At 49.4% G+C, this 17,927-nt stretch overlaps 1 protein-coding gene and 1 non-coding gene across 2 annotated transcripts; both read right to left on the reverse strand.

Moving 5' to 3' along the window:
• Positions 1-601: 601 nt before the first annotated feature.
• LOC131907693 (von Ebner gland protein 1-like) lies at positions 602-4,767 on the reverse strand. Its single transcript, XM_059258814.1, has 6 exons — positions 4,610-4,767; positions 3,445-3,515; positions 2,224-2,334; positions 1,610-1,711; positions 1,396-1,422; positions 602-707 (listed from the first exon to the last, which is right to left on the reverse strand). The coding sequence occupies exons 1-5, from the start codon at positions 4,765-4,767 to the stop codon at positions 1,397-1,399; spliced, it is 468 nt and encodes a 155-aa protein (XP_059114797.1). The 3' UTR covers positions 602-707; position 1,396.
• A 3,053-nt stretch (positions 4,768-7,820) lies between these two features.
• On the reverse strand, positions 7,821-7,977 carry LOC131910195 (U1 spliceosomal RNA). The gene has a single exon (XR_009379051.1). It is a non-coding gene; the product is annotated as a U1 spliceosomal RNA (small nuclear RNA).
• Between the last annotated feature and the right edge of the window lie 9,950 nt (positions 7,978-17,927).

Genomic DNA, 17,927 nt, shown 5'->3' on the forward strand with positions numbered 1-17,927 from the left:
CAGGCAAACTGCAATGTCCGACCAGCAGGGCCCCCAGCAATGGGCTATCTCCAGATACATAGGGTAATGTCCAGGAACAGAGCAGAGACTAGTAACGGCACTGTTCACTCTTCAGGAGGAGTTAGTTCCCAGTGTCCTCCTGTCTATCATTAGCCAGTATCCTAATGGATTACCCCCACCCCCAACTACTGTCATGGTAACTAATTGATCATCACTTGCCAGTAAGCTCTCCTGGGACCTCACTTCTGGCCTGGAGCCCCATACACTCATCCTCACACTCTCCCCACCACACCCACCACCTGGCTTTGAGAGGACATAAGCAGAAGTTCCTAGAGGAACCCGGGGTACAACAGCTTTTCACCCCTGCACCAGGACCTTTGTGGCCTTTGCCCAGAAAAAAAAACCATGAGAACCAACAAGAAGCTGGGAGCACCCATCCATCCTAGCCTCTTTTCTACCCCTCCTTCTCAAAAACAGCACCCAAGGCCCTAGGATATGTGAGAGCACCCTGACTAGTTCCCTCACCACCCAAGACATGCAGAGACACCAGGGAATGATGAAATTCTTTAATGAAAGCAGGGCAGTGAGGGACAGAGGGAAGGGGTGGGTGAAGCCAGAAGGGGGAGTGAGAGAGCTCCTTCTGTGTCCTGTGCTCAGATGGTCAGGGTGGAGCAATGCTCTGAGGCAGGCCTGGACCCATGCGTCTCCTGCTGTGGAAGGAGGAGTCAGTGGAGCCAAATGATTCATTCAGGGGAAAAATGTTGGGATGGCAGGAGCTCCACCCACCAGATCTAAACAGGACAAAGGTCATTCAACCCCACCCCCCTGCAAACTGAGTCCCCACATTCTCCATGCCCATGTGTGAAGAGGGGACAGGTGACTTCAGGGCAACAGCATGGCCAAGGGAGGACAAAGATGCTGTTGGACCCAGGCTCTGCCCACACCTGGCCAGTTCACCTTGGGCAGGTCTCAGAACTAGATCTCCCAAGCATCACACAGCAAAGAGGAACCTAGGAAGGCTGCTGGACCCCAGGCATGGCTGCCACATCCTTTAAAGCAATCCATGCCATCAATGGAGTCAACGTGGTAACTGAGAGGAAGGGAGGGGCACAGGAGGAGTTTCCCTTCTGCAGAGAGCTGCAGGGGTACACACAGAGGACATTCTCTCCAGCTGCAAACCAGCTGCAGAGTGTCAGCAAGGGCAGATGCCTGATCTTCAGGAAACAACACCCACGAAGGAGCCCTGAACAAGTACCCACAGGTAGAGTGCCTTCCGGTAGCACAGGCTGTACCTGTCTTCACAGGTAGGAAAAGGTTAGAACACAGAGTGTCCTGAAGCCCTGTGGACCCCAGAACCAGGATTTCCTCAAGTGTCCCCCAAAACTGGCCACTTACCCTAATTGCTTCCTAGAGGGCAGGTTTCTGTCCAAGAAAGAAAAAACATGATTCAGAAGACCCAGGGAATTCAGTCAGAAAGCCAAGGCCCCTCCATCAGCCAGCATGACCCCCACCCCTAAAGGACAAAGCTGGATGAGAGACAGTCTGTTGTCCTGAGTGACTGGCTGCCTTCCCTTCATGGGGCGGGAGAACAAGGCAGCTTGCTTCCTACCACTCTGCATGGGGATGAAGATGTTCTCTGCGTTGAGGCCTCCAGCTCTTAGAGCATTCTGAAAATCTTCCAGGGCCTCCTGATTGATGTCAGGGTCTCTACCTACAGACGAGACCAGGAGGGACAGGGGGTCAGGGACAGAGCTGGGGGAGCTGATAGAATATCCTTCCCAGCCAGGAGGACTAAGCAATTTTGGGGTGAAAAGGGAGACATTGCCCACCCATGCAGAGACATGACCCAGAGGCCTGAGTGAGAGAAGAGAGCCCAGGTGGGGAAGGAGAACCAGAACACCACACGTGTTCCCCCATACATCTGACCTAGAGGACACAGGGGCACTGTGCCTTCAGTTCTCCTGAGTTCCTCTCAGGGCATCTGGGAACAGAGTGACCAACCTCACTCTGGAGGAGTATGTCACCCTTGGCTGAGGGAGACAGCATGGAGACTCTGGGGCCTTCATCTCCAGGCAAGGACACTGACACCAGCTGTGATGGGGGCCGGCCTTTGTACGCTGAATCCTGTTTCTATACACATCCTTCTTCCAGCTGGAACCCCACAGTGGTGAGGCCCCTTTCACCCCATGAGCCCTTGGTCCACCTCACAACAATGGGACTCACCCAAGAGTTTTGCAATTCGGAACTGAAACCTGTGCTTGTTGCTCTCCCAGTAGAAGAAGTAGTGGTCCTCCACTGCAGATGGTATGATGTAGAGCACCTGAGTGCCCCCAACTGTGGAGGTACAGTGATGCAGATTAAGAATAAGCCTCCTGACCCTTGAGCAAGGATCCAAGGGTGGCCTGGCATCCAGCCTGGCACCTCTCAACTCTGTAACCTCCCAGTTATTCAGGTCTGCCTGACCCAGGTTCTCCACCATCCCAGAGCCTCAGTTATAAGGACCCTTCATTTCCATGGGAGCCACACACATGGGAGATGGCCATGTCCCAGTTCTGTGTGTCGTACAGGAGGGTCTGCCTCTGGAGCCAGATATAGCCTATTCCTGACTCCCTCCATGAGGTCAGCCATAGCCAATGGGACATCACTGTGCAGTTATATTGACTAGTTTTATGTCAACTTGACACAAACTAAAGTCATTAAAGGAGGAAAATCCAATTGAGAAAATGCCTCCATAATATCAGGCTGCAGACAAGTTTGTAGGGAATTTTCTTAATTAGTGATTGATGGAGGAGGGCCCAGCCCATTGTGAGTGGAGACGCCTTTATAAGAAAGCAAGCCTGGCGGTGGTGGCGCACGCCTTTAATCCCAGCACTTGGGAGGCAGAGGCAGGAGGATCCCTGTGAGTTCAAGGCCAGCCTGGTCTACAAAGCAAGTTCCAGGAAAAGGCACAAAGCTACACAGGGAAACCCTGTCTCGGGGGGCGGGGGGGGGGGGGAACAAAAAAAGAAAAGGCAAGCTGAGTAAGCCATGAAGAGCAAGATGGTAAGTACCACTCCTCCATGGCCTCTGCATCAGCTCCTGTCTCCTGCCCTGTGTGAGTTCCTGTCCTGATTCTTTTGATGATGAACAGTGATGTGGAAGTATAAACAAACGAAGGTCTTTCTTGCTCAACTTCCTTTTTGTCATGGTGTTGCAGCTCAGTATCAGTAACCCTAACTAAGAGAATAGCCAGTTCTTTTCTAGGGACAAATCTGCCACACACAGTGCAGTGTTTGGTGGCAGTTATTCCCAACTCTAAGGAAAACTCTTGGGAGTGATCTTGAGTATTAACAGGGTTACAAGAAGTAAAGGTTCTCTGTCCACGGGGCACCCTGGAATGGCTACATTGGCCTCACATGTATCAATGTGAGGTTGGGTTCAGCCCTCACAGGCTCAGAGACTCACAGGCTGTGTATTTGTCAGGTTGATCTGTCTTCTCTAGGACAACGCTCATCTCTCGGCACTCTCCTGCAATCCTGGAAGACAGAAGGTCTGTGAGACACATCACCCAGCCACACACCTTCCCTCCTGGCGGCACCCACAACATGGTCTACAGGTGCCTGCTTCCAAAAGGGCCATGGGAGTGCAGGCTTCACTGAGTCCCAATCATGTTTCCAGCAGGCCTCCTGAGTCACATGTTCCAATCCCCTGGCTCCCACAGTGGCCTACTTCTGTGTCATGCCCCTGCTGGCTGTACCCTGATGGCCTCTTCTCACTCCCTTGCAACCTTGGAATGCTTGGTTTGCAGACATTGTCTGGAGTAAGCCCTTCCTGCCTAGCCTCCATGCTGTGTGGCCCCTGTGGCTCAGCCTCTGTCTCTGGAGATATTTAGGGACCAGCCCCACCATCAGTGTCACCCGGCCTGTTGAGGGAACTCTTCAGTGAGTGGGATTGGGGGAAAAGAACAAAGGGCAGACTCCAGGGTAACTGCCAGGTCAGAGTCTGCCCAAATGTCAGATTCCGTGAAGACAGCACAGACACGGCCATGTTGTCCAGGGGCCACTAAGGTGACAGGAGCCCAAATGTCACATCAGACATGAAGGTAGAAGCCACACAGATGGGAGGTCACAGGTGTGAGACCACACAGGTGAGAGTCTACACAGAGAAGAGGTCACACAGAGGACAGGTCACACAGTGATTGGCCACACAGGTGGTAGATCACACAGGTGGGAAGAGGCTGGGATTTCGCTGTCTCTTTGGAGCCTGATAAGCTTTCTCCATAGGGCCCCATACACACTCTCATTCACTCTGAAATCCCAGGCTCTGCCTCTCTCCCAAGCAGAATTTCACATTGGAGGGTGAACAGGCCCAGACTGCATGTTCACACTGGGTCTAAGAGTGAAACCCTTCTCCAAGGGCCTGGGTCACTGACAAAGGATATCCCATCAGAATAGAAAATGGGTGCCCCTTGTAGCTGAGATATTTTCTCTGGACCACCCACCATCACGAGATCTTCTCTAAGCTGAGGCACCCTCAGTGGTACTGTTGCCCCCAGCTCAGCCTCCAGCTCTCCTGTGTGGGGAATCAAAGGCCAAGAAGAATGTTACCATCTCAGCGGGCACACACTCACTGGACAGTGAACTTGACTTCGAGGTTGCCCTCTTCCAGGGTCTTGATGGTCATGGGAGTCACAGACACAGAGCCGAGCATCTTTTTAGGAGTCTTCTTGTCAGATGCTGTAGCTTTCACATACCACGTTCCTGACACCTGGAGAAGGCACCTGCCCATCAGGACTCAGGTAGACTCCAGGACCGCCCCTAGTCCTTAGCCCCTGAATCTACCTTGGCTCCCAAGTTCTGGACAAGTGAAACATATTCCAGGCTCCCTTTCTATCAACCCATTAAATAAACTAGCTCTACCAGGGCCACAGTAGTGTGGTCTCCAACCCTTGCAGTTATGACACTATCTCAGACCCCTGCACTCCCAGTGAACAGTGAAGAGAGCTGGACTCTGGACTCTGACCTCCTCCAGCCCTCTGCACCCAGAACCATCTGACCAGATTCCTTGTGCTGTGTCTGACATTCCCTCAGAGTAGGGCTTCAAGCCTCACTCTGAAATGATGTCTCTTTAGATGAAGAAGGAATGGGGGCTCTAACTGTCAACCTCAGACCCCCTGTCTGTCATAAACCCCCTTGAAGCCCCTGCCCATCTCAGCCTCACATCATGACTCTCTTCCACAGCAGGGTAAGCCTGGGCCTGCAGGGCCACAACAAGGCTCAGGCCAAAGCTCAGGAGCAGGGCCTTCATTTCCACAGTCTGTGCTCACAGGTGCCCAACAAGTCACTTGACAGGCTGAGGAGGCTGTGCTGGGGCCCCACTCAGCTGCCCTTTATACTGCTCAGCCCCGGGTCCCCAGGGAACTTGGCAAGGAGGACTGACCAGTCCCTTCCTGGCCATTCATCATGGCCAGGTCTTCAGTGGACCAAATAAAATGTCATCATTGTTGGAAGTTGCTAGAGAACACTCATAGCTCAAAGGATGATGGGACAGGGCTCCTTGCAGATTTGCCCTGGCAAGAAAGTGAATCTGAGTTAGAGGTGCAACCTCCCATGTCAGGAGCCCCTGGGGGTGAGTAGAGCAGGATCGAACCCCTCCTGCACACACTGTGGTCATCCAGCTGGCTGACATGCTCATTGACACACAGGAGGCCACCGAAGCCAGACCATCTTGTGCTCCATTCTCAGGAACCTTCCTCAATCCCAGAGCAGGACACTGAACCTTAGATTCATCTTGGAAAAAGAGGAAAGTGGGGCCTGCTGTGTGACTGTCAAAATGTGTGCTTCAAGATGTGTCCCTCCTCGGCAAGGTGTGTGCACTAGCCCCTGACCATCTGTGGGACAATGGTGGGTCAGACACAGGAAGCAAGCAAGCAGGCCTGTGTGAGCCCATGTGCACACAGGCACACATGTACACACAATCGGCAATGGGACAGAATCAGAGGTAGATCTGGAAAGGTGGCTCAGCAGTTAAGAGCCCTTTAAAGATGCTCTTGCAGACGACCTGGGTTCATTTCCTAGCACCCATATGGTGGCTCACAACCTCCTGTAACTCCAGTACCAGGATACCTGACATTCTCTTCTGCTCTCTACAGGGTTTGACATGCACATAAGGCATATAAATTTTTTCAGCCTCATAAAGATACAAATAAATAAAAAAAATAGTGAAAAACTAAACAAAACAAAAACAAAACACAGGCTGCCATAGGGTCCAAGCCTCTAGGCTGGCAGGACCGTTGTCATAGTTAGGATTAGTACTGCTATAATGAAACCCCATAACCAACACAACTTGGAGAGTGAAGGGTTTATTTCGATTACAGTTCAGAATCACTGTATTCACCATTGAAAGAATTCAGGACAGGAACTCAACCAGGGTGGGCACCTGGAGGCAGGAGCTGATGCAGAAGCCATTGAGGAATGCTGCTTATGGAGTTACTCAACATAGCTTACTCATCCTGCTGTCTGACGGAACCCAGGACCTCCAGCCCAGATTTGACCTCACCAACATTGGGCTTGGTGCTTCCCCAGCAATCACAATTAAGAAGATGACCTATAGGTACAGGGTTGCCCTCAGCCTGATCTTTTGGAGGGATTTCCTCAGTGGAGGCTCTCTTCTCTCCAGTGACTCTAGCTTGTGTCAAGTTGACCTAAAACTAGCCAGCACAATTGACCCCTTGTCAACTTGATACACAAACATATCACTGTTAAGTCACGACTTTTCCTTTATTTTTCGTCCCCAAGTAAGAAAATAAGTGAAACACTTTCTTACTTCAAGAGGGAAGAACTAGGGTACAGTCGTAGTCTGAATAAAGGAAAAATGAAACTCCATTTGTGTGAATAACTGAATGTCCAGTGTCTGGGAGCCACTCACAAACTTCTGGGCTTCTCAGAAGTGCTTGGGTCACTTCTGCGGCTCCATCCTCTGCAGAACACACAGCTCGTCTTGTAGGCTCCAGCAGGCCCCACTCCATTGCTGCTGCTGTTCTTGGTGGTCATCCCAGGGTGCTGGCATCTCCAAAGGCTGGCTCTTCTGCTGCACTTCCATCAGTAGTCTCTCCTGGGCTCTCTTCAGGGACTCCAGCCCTGTCACATTGTGCCAAGCCTCAGCTCTTCACTATGACCCCTTCATGCCTTGTAAAGCAGTATCTCCTGGCTGACTCTTATACTACCAAGTTTGGCTGCCAGCATGAGGAACGACCTGAGTTGCCTCTGGAACACAGTTGTGTGCTGACCCTTAGGAAACACTTTCCAGAAGACTTAACCTCAGTGATGCTGCTCTCTTCTAAGTTACTGCTAATTTCTCAGCCACACCTGACCAGACACCACAGATGCTTCACACAAATGGTTCAGTAGTCTTTGCTTCCCTCTGAAACTTCACAAGCCAGGCCTCCATCACCTGCACTGCTCTCAACATTCTTATTTTCCAGCCTCCCACAGAACATCTCACTAATTTTGAACCCTCAATGACTTTTCTAGCCCAAAGTTCCAAAGTCTTTCCACAATCCTCCACAAAGCACATGGTCAGGTCTGTCACAGCAAGACCCCGCAATCTTGGTACCAACTTCTGTCTTAGCTAGGGTTACTATTGCTGTGATGAAACACCATGACCAAAAGCACCTTGGGGAGGACAGGGTTGGTTTGGCTCACACTTCTACATCACTGTTCATCATTGAAGGAAGTCAGGGCAGATAACTGGAGGCAGGAGCTGATGCAGAGGCCGTGGAGGAGTGCTGCTTATTAGCTTATTCCACGTGGCTTGTTCAACCTATTTTCTTTTCTTTTTTCCTGGGAAGAGAATGAATGCAGTCTCCCACTACCACAAATTACGCAGTTGAGTTTTCCACGTTTGGGGAAATCACAGGGTCAGTACATCCAGAGTGCAATGCATAAGCCTCACCCTGGGAAAACCACCTTCAGGGTACCTCCCCTGCCAGGTAAGTATTCAATCTGTTTTTTTACAGAACACAATACCTCCTGCCCAGGGACTGCCCCACCCACAGTGGGCTGGGCACTCTCCCATTGATCACTAATTAGGAAATGTTCTACAGGCTTGCCTACAGCTGGATCTTATGGAGGCATTTTCTCAGTTGAGGCTCCCTTCTTTCCAGTGACTCTAGTTTATGTCAAGTTGACATAAAACTAGCCAGCACAGTAGGGGTCTGTCTCTTCAGGGGTGAAAAATAGTCTTCCTGACTACAGAAGGGGGGTTGGCAGCCCTTCCTGATAGATCCCCCAGGTGAACTGACTAGTCGCCACACAACTGGGGTAAGGGGAGGGGAAACCCCTTGAACGCCCCTCCCCTGCTCTGGCCCCAAGACAAGGGAAGATACAGGTACAGCCTCCAGTACAGGGACTGGGACAAGCCAGGCTGTGATGGTGGCAAAGTGCATGAAGGATTTTCTACACATGATTTGGAAAAAGCCAGAGAAATAGGAGCGAAGGGACAACATTGATGGGAAGGTGAGAGAAGAGGACACCCAGAATGCAGTGCCTTGTGAAGAGATCACAAACAGACAGGAAAGGCTGGCAAGACCTCAGAGCCCTGAGGCAGACACAGTGTGAAGAATGTTGAAAGATGAGGTGGCCAGAGAGTCCTCATCTGTGAGCTTGCTGTGGTGACCTAGGACTCCAGGTTCTGCTGTCTCCCACAGATTCCAGACTGTTCCCATGTGGGCTATTCCACGCATAAGCAAGGAGTCCATTACTCACGTGATTTTATAGAATTTGCCACAGTCATCTGTCTTTGTGGTTTAGGTTTGTAGGTAAGGGGTGTGTGAAACCAACAGTCACATCAGATTGCACCCATCTTTACCATATGGTCTTGGCTTTCAGGAGCATTCCCAATTTCAGGAGCTTTGTGCCAGAACCCCTGGTTTCCTGTCCCAAGGGTGCTGGACCTTTAACCACAGAGGGATCTCACCGTACAGCCTCAGGTGGATGGTATGCCATGAAACAGAATGGTCCCATTTCTTATTTGCTGGCAGAACTTACAAGGACGTCGGTGCCAGAAGCTGCATGATCCCCTCATCCTCTCAATTAATGATGAGAAATGAATTTGATTTGAACTCCACAGCAGAGCAAAGACTGAAGCGGTTCTGCTCTACTCACAGGAAACAGTGTGATGTCAGTTCTGTAAGAAGCCGGAGTCAAGGAACGGTGGTCACAGGGCAGAAGGGGTTTCAAAGAGGCTAGCCAGGTTGTGTGAGTGAGTAGAAATGATCCGCCCGTGTGATCCTGTTTGTTGGAGTTCTGAGCTTTCTTTTTAAAATTCATTTACTTTGATCATATGAGTGTCTACTTGCATGTGTACGTGTGCAGCCACATACATGCCTGGTGCCTAAGGAGGGCTGAGGAGGGTATCAGATCCCCTGGAACTCGTGTTCAGAGAGCCATGAGCTAGCAGTGAATGCTGGGAATCAAACCTGGGTCCTCTGAAAGATCATCAAGTGCTCTTAACTGCTGAGCCACTTCTCCAGCCCCTCCATATACATTGTGTTTAATGGCTTTTGAAAAGCTAATGGCCCAAAGCCACAGAGGGCAGCAGAGGACCAGAAAATCATTGTAAGGGGGCTGTGGACAGAGTCTCTCCCCCTCTCCCCCAGATATACACAGTGCTGACAGGACAGGCTTTATTCATTTATTTTTTATTAAGAACATTTTTACTCATTTTATGTACCAATCACAAATCCCCTCCTTTCTTCCTCCTGCCCCTCCAGCTTCCTCCCCCAACCCACCCCCCATTCCCTTCTAAGAGAAGGTAAGGCCTTCCATGGGGAGTCAGCAGAGCCTGGTACATTCAGTAAAGGCAGGTCTAAGCGGGCCCCCCTCCCAAGGCTTTGTGAGGTGTCCCACCATAGGTAGTGGGCTCCAAAAAGCCTGCTCATGCATCAGGGATGGATCCTGATCCTACTACCAGGGGGCCCCTTAAGCAGATCAAACTACACAACTATCTCACTTATGCAAAGGGCCTAGTCCAGTCCCATGGAGGCTCTACAGCTGTTAGTCTAAATTTCATGCTTTATTTTTTTTATGTTTTTTTTTTTTTTTTTTTTTTTTTTTGAAACAGAGTTTCTCTGTAGCTTTGGAGCCTGTCCTGGAACTCACAGAGATCTGCCTGTCTCTCCCTCCCGAGTCCCGGGATTAAAGGTGGGTGCCACCACTGCCTGGCTCCAGGACAGGCTTTAAACAAGAAATCTTAAATAGCTGAGGACAAGTCATGCCAGTCCCAGGGTAAAAGCCTTGTCCTCCTCCTCAGACACAGTCCCCCCAGGAAGCCTCAGATGGACTTCAGGGAGCTAGCTGAAGGCTGTCCCTAGTTCTGCAGTTGACGCATGACTACACAGGGCTGACTCTCAGAGCAGGTTGAACATGAGCAGCTATCATTCTACTTCCCAAGGTCCACTGAGCTCCCAACTCCACCAGGCTGTCTATGTCAGTGTCTCTATTAGGTGTCCTGCCTGTCCCCAGAGGAGTTCAGGGTCCTCAAAGTGTGTCTGATGTTCAACTCTGTCATGTCAACTCTGTGTGTCTCTCCATTACTTTCTGCAGCCCTCTGCCATCCCCAACATATTCCCTGGGTCAGGAAGGGCCTGACTACCCAGCCTTTAGGGAACTTAGAGTTAGGACCAGTCCCACCCATTAACCCACCCTACCCCTGTCTCCATCACAGGTCTGGCTCTCTGTCCCAAGAGGCACCGCTGCATAGACAGGTCAGGACCAGAACCCAGGCCCCTCATCTTTCCAGGCCGATGCTCAGTAAATGCTGTCTGAACTTCGCTGGACTGAGTTGCAGATACCTGAGGGGATGGGATCTGCACTTGGCTCTGAAGCTGAGCATGGGGTCCAGAGACCAGAGCATGTTTGTGTACAGAAGGAATTGTGTTCAGTGAAAGGCTGTATTTGCTTTCCGGCTCTTTCTCCTCCAATTCCTCCCGGACTATGGCTAATCTGAACACAGGGCACTTTATAGAATGGCTTGGGCCATGTCACAATAAATGTCACACAGATGGGAACATGCCTGGAGGTTACTTCACCCAGGAGCCAAGTAATGTTCATGGATGTGGTCTGGGGGAAGCTGTGCCAGCATTACCTTGGGTACCTCATGCTGGAACTCCACAGTCACTTAACACTCTGTTCCAGAAGGCTGGACATCCCAGTGGAGTCAACCTAACCCTTTGGCCATAAACCCCATAAACCAATGGAGAGGGAGGGACCTCACTTGGAAACACACATAGTTCTTCCCTTCCTTGGTTTCTTGGAGTTCCAGCTTAATAATCACTCCCAAAGTGTTATAACCAGGGAGACACGGAAGTCTCCAGTAGTAAGGAGAGAGAAGCAAAGGGAGGGAGGCCTGGAAGGAGCCACTAAGCAATATTGAACCTCTTAAGGATATCTCCTGGGAAACTGAGGCTCAGTTGAGCCTGACCCAGGTCTCTTCCCATCTGGCCTCTACCTCTACACACAGACAACTGTTCTGTGGGGCTGGAAATGGCTAAGGAGGGCCCTTCAGACCATGAGCCATATAGAAGACGCCCACCTTGTGTATCTTGCCACCTGAGCCGGTCCCCAGACAAACACCAGGAAGTGCTCTGTGGGGCAAGCCCCATGAATGTGTCTGTGCTGTGGTTTGTCTAGATAGGCCTGTGGAAGAGGAGGGGACCCAGGACTATGGCCATTTAAGTGCCTCATTGTCTAACCAGGGCTCTGCCATCCTTGACCTCTTTTCCAAAACAAAAGGGGAGGCAAGGTTGAAAACAGTGAGTGAGGTGCTGACCCACCCAGAGGCTAATCAGACTCCAGGTTCATCCCTGGTCAGCACACGGAAGAGCCGCGACCATGCAGAGCCAGATGTTGCCATGCAGACCTCCTGCCCCATGCCTTCCACAGGAGGGTCCATGCCCTCGTTTCTGAAGAGGCATCCAGGTGCTGAGCATGGCTGAGGCTCCCACTCCCCTACAGACTCACTCCGCCCCCACTCAGGGGTATGAATTGCTTCACCTTTTAAGACCACCTCTCTCCTTTCTTTTGATTTTGTGAGCCCCGAGTTGTGACCATCCACCAAGTGATTCACTATAAGCCAAAGTGCTCATGGGAAGGCTGCCTGTCACACAGTGAGGGACACAAAGACGACCTTCAGTTCCCATTGTTGAAATTTCAGATTTCCTAGTGATTTGTACAAACACAGAAAGTGCTGTTTATATTATATGCAACACCATATATTTGCATTATAGATACTTTTAGATTTTTTTTTTAAATGAAAATTGTTTATAAACTCAATGCACCCTAAACTCTCCCCTGAGGCTGAGCTGGGTCACCATGGAATGTACGGTTCATTGGGAACAATTTACCTTTTTACTGTAGTTTCTTGCTGACTTCTTTGCTCTCCACTCAAGTTGTGTCCCCACAGCCACCTCCAGGGCCACTGGCCTCTCCCATTTATGTACTGTGTACACTCTGGAGTTTCCCAGCATCTTGAATGAGGCACACACAGAAGTACTGAACAGATGTGTATGTTGGGATTGTGTAAGTGCAGGAAGCAGGGTCTTTCTGGGGCTGATGGTGGCACTATTGGTGGCTGCCTAGCATCCATTTCCTCCCCCTCCTTCCTCCCACACAGGCCAGCAGTATCCTCATGAATAATGACACTCTCCCATCTACAGGGAGGCTCTGACTGATATACAGTGACCTGTCCCTCAGTCTATGCTGGGGCTGGCCAGAGAGACAAGGAGAAACTCACTGGGGATGTCTGAGAACCCCAGAGGAAGACCTGTGAGAGAAGCCCACCCAGTGAACCCTTGAATCGAGTCAGGAAGCATCCAGTCCAGCATGACATCCCGAAAGCTGTCCCGATACTGAGATTCCAGCCAGAGAGCAGAGGCTCAGGCTGTGGGCTAAGCTTGCGAGGCAGACAGTGCCCTGTGTGGAGGCTGTGTGTCAGAGGACAGCTGCGCCATGACAAGGAACAGTTAGGGGGATGTGGATGTCGTGGAAAGGGAGGGGCAGGATAGTGAGGAGTCAGGGGAGATGTGGAGCTCTGAATGGCCACCTGCCCATCGTAGGCAGCACCACTGCCCGCTCCAGCCCTGAGTAAGGAGCCATGACAGGCAACAGGATGTGTCTTTAAAGCTGTAGCAACTGACCTTTCAAACATCAGCAAAAGACACACTCACCACACTGTGGAAGTCCTAACCTCAGGCAATTGTGCAGTGCTTTCCATGAGAGCCAGACTCGGATCTGCGTCACTCTGGCCTCAGCTGGCTTGGCCCTTCCACAGGGAAGCGAGTCTCCATTACACAGTTATCTGTGCCTGTAGAGAGCCAACCTCATGTCCGTGCCGTGCTGGCTTCAGATGGCTTGGCTCCTTTATGGGGAAATGGGTATCAGACAATTATTCTATTTTCTGCATCACTGGAGATCCAGCCTCATATCTGTGTCATGGTGACTTTGACTGACTTAACCATCCTGAGAGGAACTGAAGCTTAGAGCTGGCTCTGAGCCTTCAATACTGGCTTGTTCTACAAGGTACCAAGAGTACTCAAGATGTCCACAAGTTTGGACAATAAGTACAACTTTTCTGTGAGCCACAGAAAGCCAGAACTTTCTATCATTGTTCTTAGAGTTCAGCAGATACTTGAGGGGGGAACTTTGGTGCCTTCAGCCATATAAGACTCCTGTGGTAGGTTGGCAGATGGTTCCATACAGTCATTTGGCATTGGGCAAGGGACCCTACAAGTCATTTCTGAAGATATTCTCACAACAACTTATCAAGTAGACCCAGAGTGATTGTGAATCCTGCTTGTATATTGGATTAGACTGAGAAGGGCCTAGGACATTAGCAAAACATGACTCTGGGTGTATCTTTAAGGGATTCCAAAGAGGATTAACTAAGGTTAGGAGAACATCATGAAAGAAGATGATCTTATCCCTCAGCCTAGGACCCCAGGGGGAGATAACAGAGTTCTGAAAAAGGAGAAGCCAAGAGTGAAGTTCTCAGTATGTTTCCTTTACAGTACAACTAGGCTGCTTTGCCATGCCCTCTGCCATGTCAAACTGAAATCTCTGAAACTAGGAGCCAGATGTAACCTAACTTCCTTTAGTTTGTATAGACCAGGGGCTGGTGTGATGGCTCAGCAGGTGACAATGGTCTTTGCTGCCAAGGCTGAGAAGCTGAGTTGGGTCACTAGGGCCTATGTGGTCAAGATGTCCTCTGACTTCCACAAGCACTCCATGGTGTGTATGTGTGCACACACATACACTAAATAATGCAATAAACATTTTAAACTAGTATTTAAAAAAATGATAGCAGAGAAGTGAGATTGTTGCTGTGAATATGAGACAATGTGGTTCCAAAGCCTTTGGAACTAGTTCTTGGGAGAAATCTAGACAAATTTGGAGATGACAGCTAGAAAGCCCTAGAATTCTGTACACATAGTGTAAGGGGTGTTCTTGTGAGGTTGCCTAGAGTAAGACCAACAGCAAAGACTGTACACACGAGGCATCCACCTGGAAGTGTCGACTTTATTGGGAATTGGGTTCAAGGTGGTGTGTATTACACTGTGAGAGAGAACTTCGGGAAAGACTGAAGTAACTGTGATGGACTAATTAATCTACTAGAGGAAGTTTCAAGGCGGCCCAGCACTGAGGCTATGGTATGGTCATTGCTGGCTGCTTTGGGTCAGGTTCACAGAGAAAATCAAGAGCAAAATGCAGAGTAGAAAGACTTGAAAAAAAATTGCATTTCAGTCATAGAAGCTCACGGAAAGTTGCAGCTAAGAAAGTCATAGTTTCTGAAGAAATTGCAGCCATTGAAAAGACGCTGAATAGTTTTAATTGAGAAAATGGGAATTATGCCTTGGTGAATTTCAGAGACCTCACTTATTGTAAACTCAAGGGCACAAAAGAGTAAATTCATTTGAAAGAATTTCCTTTACTTGGATAGATCTGCCTCAGAATTTGGTTTCTCCAGATCCATTTTCCTCAGTAACCAGATACTCAGAGGCCACTACTACCAAGGGGGCCCATCTGCTGTCCTGTTGGAAGGATTAGGAACTGCCTATGCAATGAGGCATGCAGAATCCACATTACCTAGAGACAGAGGCTTATACTCAGAGTTCAAAGAAAGTCCTAGGAGGCCAGGCAATGAGCAGCAGGCTCAGGATTCCTGCAGGCAGCTCCAGAGAGAATAGCTAGAAGGACAAAGTTGATGATGTAGTGCTTGCCTTGGGAATTTATAGATGTAGGGAGTAAAAAACATCGTTGATAAAAGCTTTGGGCAGCAAACAAAACCAGCCCAAGAGAGATATCCTCAAGCCAGGGTGTATCTGCCAACATCTTAGGAGTTGGTTTTTCCAGGCTTATGTGAGCCTCTGTGACCACACTGTGTGACACAAGAGCAGGACATAGATTATAGCATTTAATGATTTCACTTCTGGGTTTCAGTCCAGCTTTAATCCCATGCTTCCTTTTTATGACCCCTTGGGAATGGGGATGTCTCCTCTGTACTATTTTATCTTGGCAGTGTGCCATTTTCTGTTTTTCTTTTACAGGGACACAAAGCTAAGCATTTGCCTTGAATCCCACTGGGAACTTTGCACTGCAGATTTTGATGAAGGCTCCAACAGTTCCAACTATGAAGACTCTTGGATGCATTTGTGTTATGAGGTACTCGTGGGTCTCTGGGATTCAGGGGTTTGAATATGAAGTATCTCCTGTGGTATACTCTTAGTCCTTAGGTGTTGATACTATTTGAGAAGGTTTTGGAAGCCTTAGGAGGTGGGTCCTAGTTAAAAGAAGTACGTTATTAAAAGGTGTCTTTGAGGAATAGATCTAGTTCCTCTTCACTTTCTCTTCTTCCTGCTTTCAGGAGATGGAAAGCCTCTTCTACCACAAGCTCTCACTGCCATGGTGCTCAGCCTAACCACATAGGATCAAGAAACCACAGAGTTAACCCTCAGAAACCAGGAGGTTAAATAATTTCTCAACAGTCTGATTCCATTTCTATTGCTGTGATAAAATATCCTGACAAAAATCAACTTAAGCCAGGAAAGTTTCATTGTAGACAATGTGAGAAAACAAAACAAAACAAAACAAAAACAGAAAAGAAAATCCAAGAGAGGAAGGGGATTATTTGACTTACAATTCCAGGCCACAGTCCATTACTGAGGGAAAGTCCAGGCAGTCCAGTTACAACACATCCATGTCCAAGCACAAAGAGAAATAAATGCACCCGTGCTGCCTGCTTGCTTAGTACCTGGCTAGATTCCTTCACCAACACACTTCAGGGCGCAGCCTAGGGAATGGTGCTGCCCACAGTGGGCCGTCAAGTAACAGTAAAGTGAAGACAACCCACAGACAAGGCTACAGATCAACCTGATCTGGATAATTCCTAAATTGAATCTCTTCCCAGGTGATTCTGAGTTGTAGCAAGTTGACATTTACCACTAGCCAGTAAGCCAACCAGAAGTTGCCTGTGTCTAGTATTTTGTTTGGGAGAGGGTCATCTTGTTTGCCCACTTTTCCTTTCTCTGTTACCTTGCAGTCTTCATGCTATCAGAAGTTTTTCTGCCTCTGCCTTCAGCCTCAGTCCCAGTGCTCTGGTCAGCTGTGAAGCTCTTGAATTTTAAAATATAGAGAATCTGAAAATTTTGAAGAGCAAAACAAAACAAATGGTAACAAAGACAACCCTTCCCAGGAGGGGATTTATCCAGAGTTCTTGACCCAAGGCTGAGCATAAGAGCTTTGGAATTGAGCTAAAGATGTCTTACTTCACCCAAAGGGCCACATAAAGCGAACACGCTGCAACACGTTTGCCCAGACTATGACATAGACCTGGAGGGTATTAGAGATAAAGAGAGTAAGTTACAAACAGTGGCATATCAGAGCCATAAGAAGGGTTTCTAGGCTCCTTAATGTATCAAGGAATCCACTCATCACTCCTTAGGAAAAAGATCCCTGGCATCTGCTAGCTTCAGGGACAGAAGCCCGTGTGCCTTAGGCCCTTTACCAGACTCTAAGCCTGTGTGAATTTATATGTACCACAATCATACAGGTAACTGAAAGCTGGAAGAAAGTATCATATCCCCTGGAACTGGAGTTACAGGTGGTCATGAACCACCATACAGGTGCTAGGAAATGAACCCAGGTCCTCCTCAAGAGCATCTTTAAAGGACTCTTAACTGCTGAGCCACCTTTCCAGATCCACCTCTGACTCTGTCCCATTGCCGATTGTGTGTACATGTGTGCCTGTGTGCACATGTGCTCACACAGGCCTGCTTGCTTGCTTCCTGTGTCTGACCCACCATTGTCCCACAGATGGTCGGGGCTAGTGCACACACCTTGCCGAGGAGGGACACATCTTGAAGCACACATTTTGACAGTCACTCAGCAGGCCCCACTTTCCTCTTTTTCCAAGATGAATCTAAGGTTCAGTGTCCTGCCCTGGGATTGAGGAAGGTTCCTGAGAATGGAGCACAAGATGGTCTGGCTTCGGTGGCCTCCTGTGTGTCAATGAGCATGTCAGCCAGCTGGATGACCACAGTGTGTGCAGGAGGGGTTCGATCCTGCTCTACTCACCCCCACGAGTTCCTGACATGGGAGGTTGCACCTCTAACTCAGACTCACTTTCTTGCCAGGGCAAATCTGCAAGGAGCCCTGTCCCATCATCCTTTGAGCTATGAGTGTTCTCTAGCAACTTCCAACAATGATGACATTTTATTTGGTCCACTGAAGACCTGGCCATGATGAATGGCCAGGAAGGGACTGGTCAGTCCTCCTTGCCAAGCTCCCTGGGGACCCGGGGCTGAGCAGTATAAAGGGCAGCTGAGTGGGGCCCCAGCACAGCCTCCTCAGCCTGTCAAGTGACTTGTTGGGCACCTGTGAGCACAGACTGTGGAG

The sequence above is a fragment of the Peromyscus eremicus genome, chromosome 4 (assembly GCF_949786415.1).
Source record: "Peromyscus eremicus chromosome 4, PerEre_H2_v1, whole genome shotgun sequence".
Classification (NCBI taxonomy): domain Eukaryota; kingdom Metazoa; phylum Chordata; class Mammalia; order Rodentia; family Cricetidae; genus Peromyscus; species Peromyscus eremicus.

Bases quoted from the DNA above. Each gene is read 5' to 3' on its own strand.
- LOC131907693 (XM_059258814.1), bottom strand. From the start codon at position 4,767: ATGGGCAGGTGCCTTCTCCAGGTGTCAGGAACGTGGTATGTGAAAGCT. The intron at 3,516-4,609 runs GTGAGTGTGTGC...TCTGTCTTCCAG, and splicing joins GAAGTCAAGTTCACTGTCCA to GATTGCAGGAGAGTGCCGAG. The intron at 1,712-2,223 runs GTGAGTCCCATT...TCTCGTCTGTAG, and splicing joins CCGAATTGCAAAACTCTTGG to GTAGAGACCCTGACATCAAT.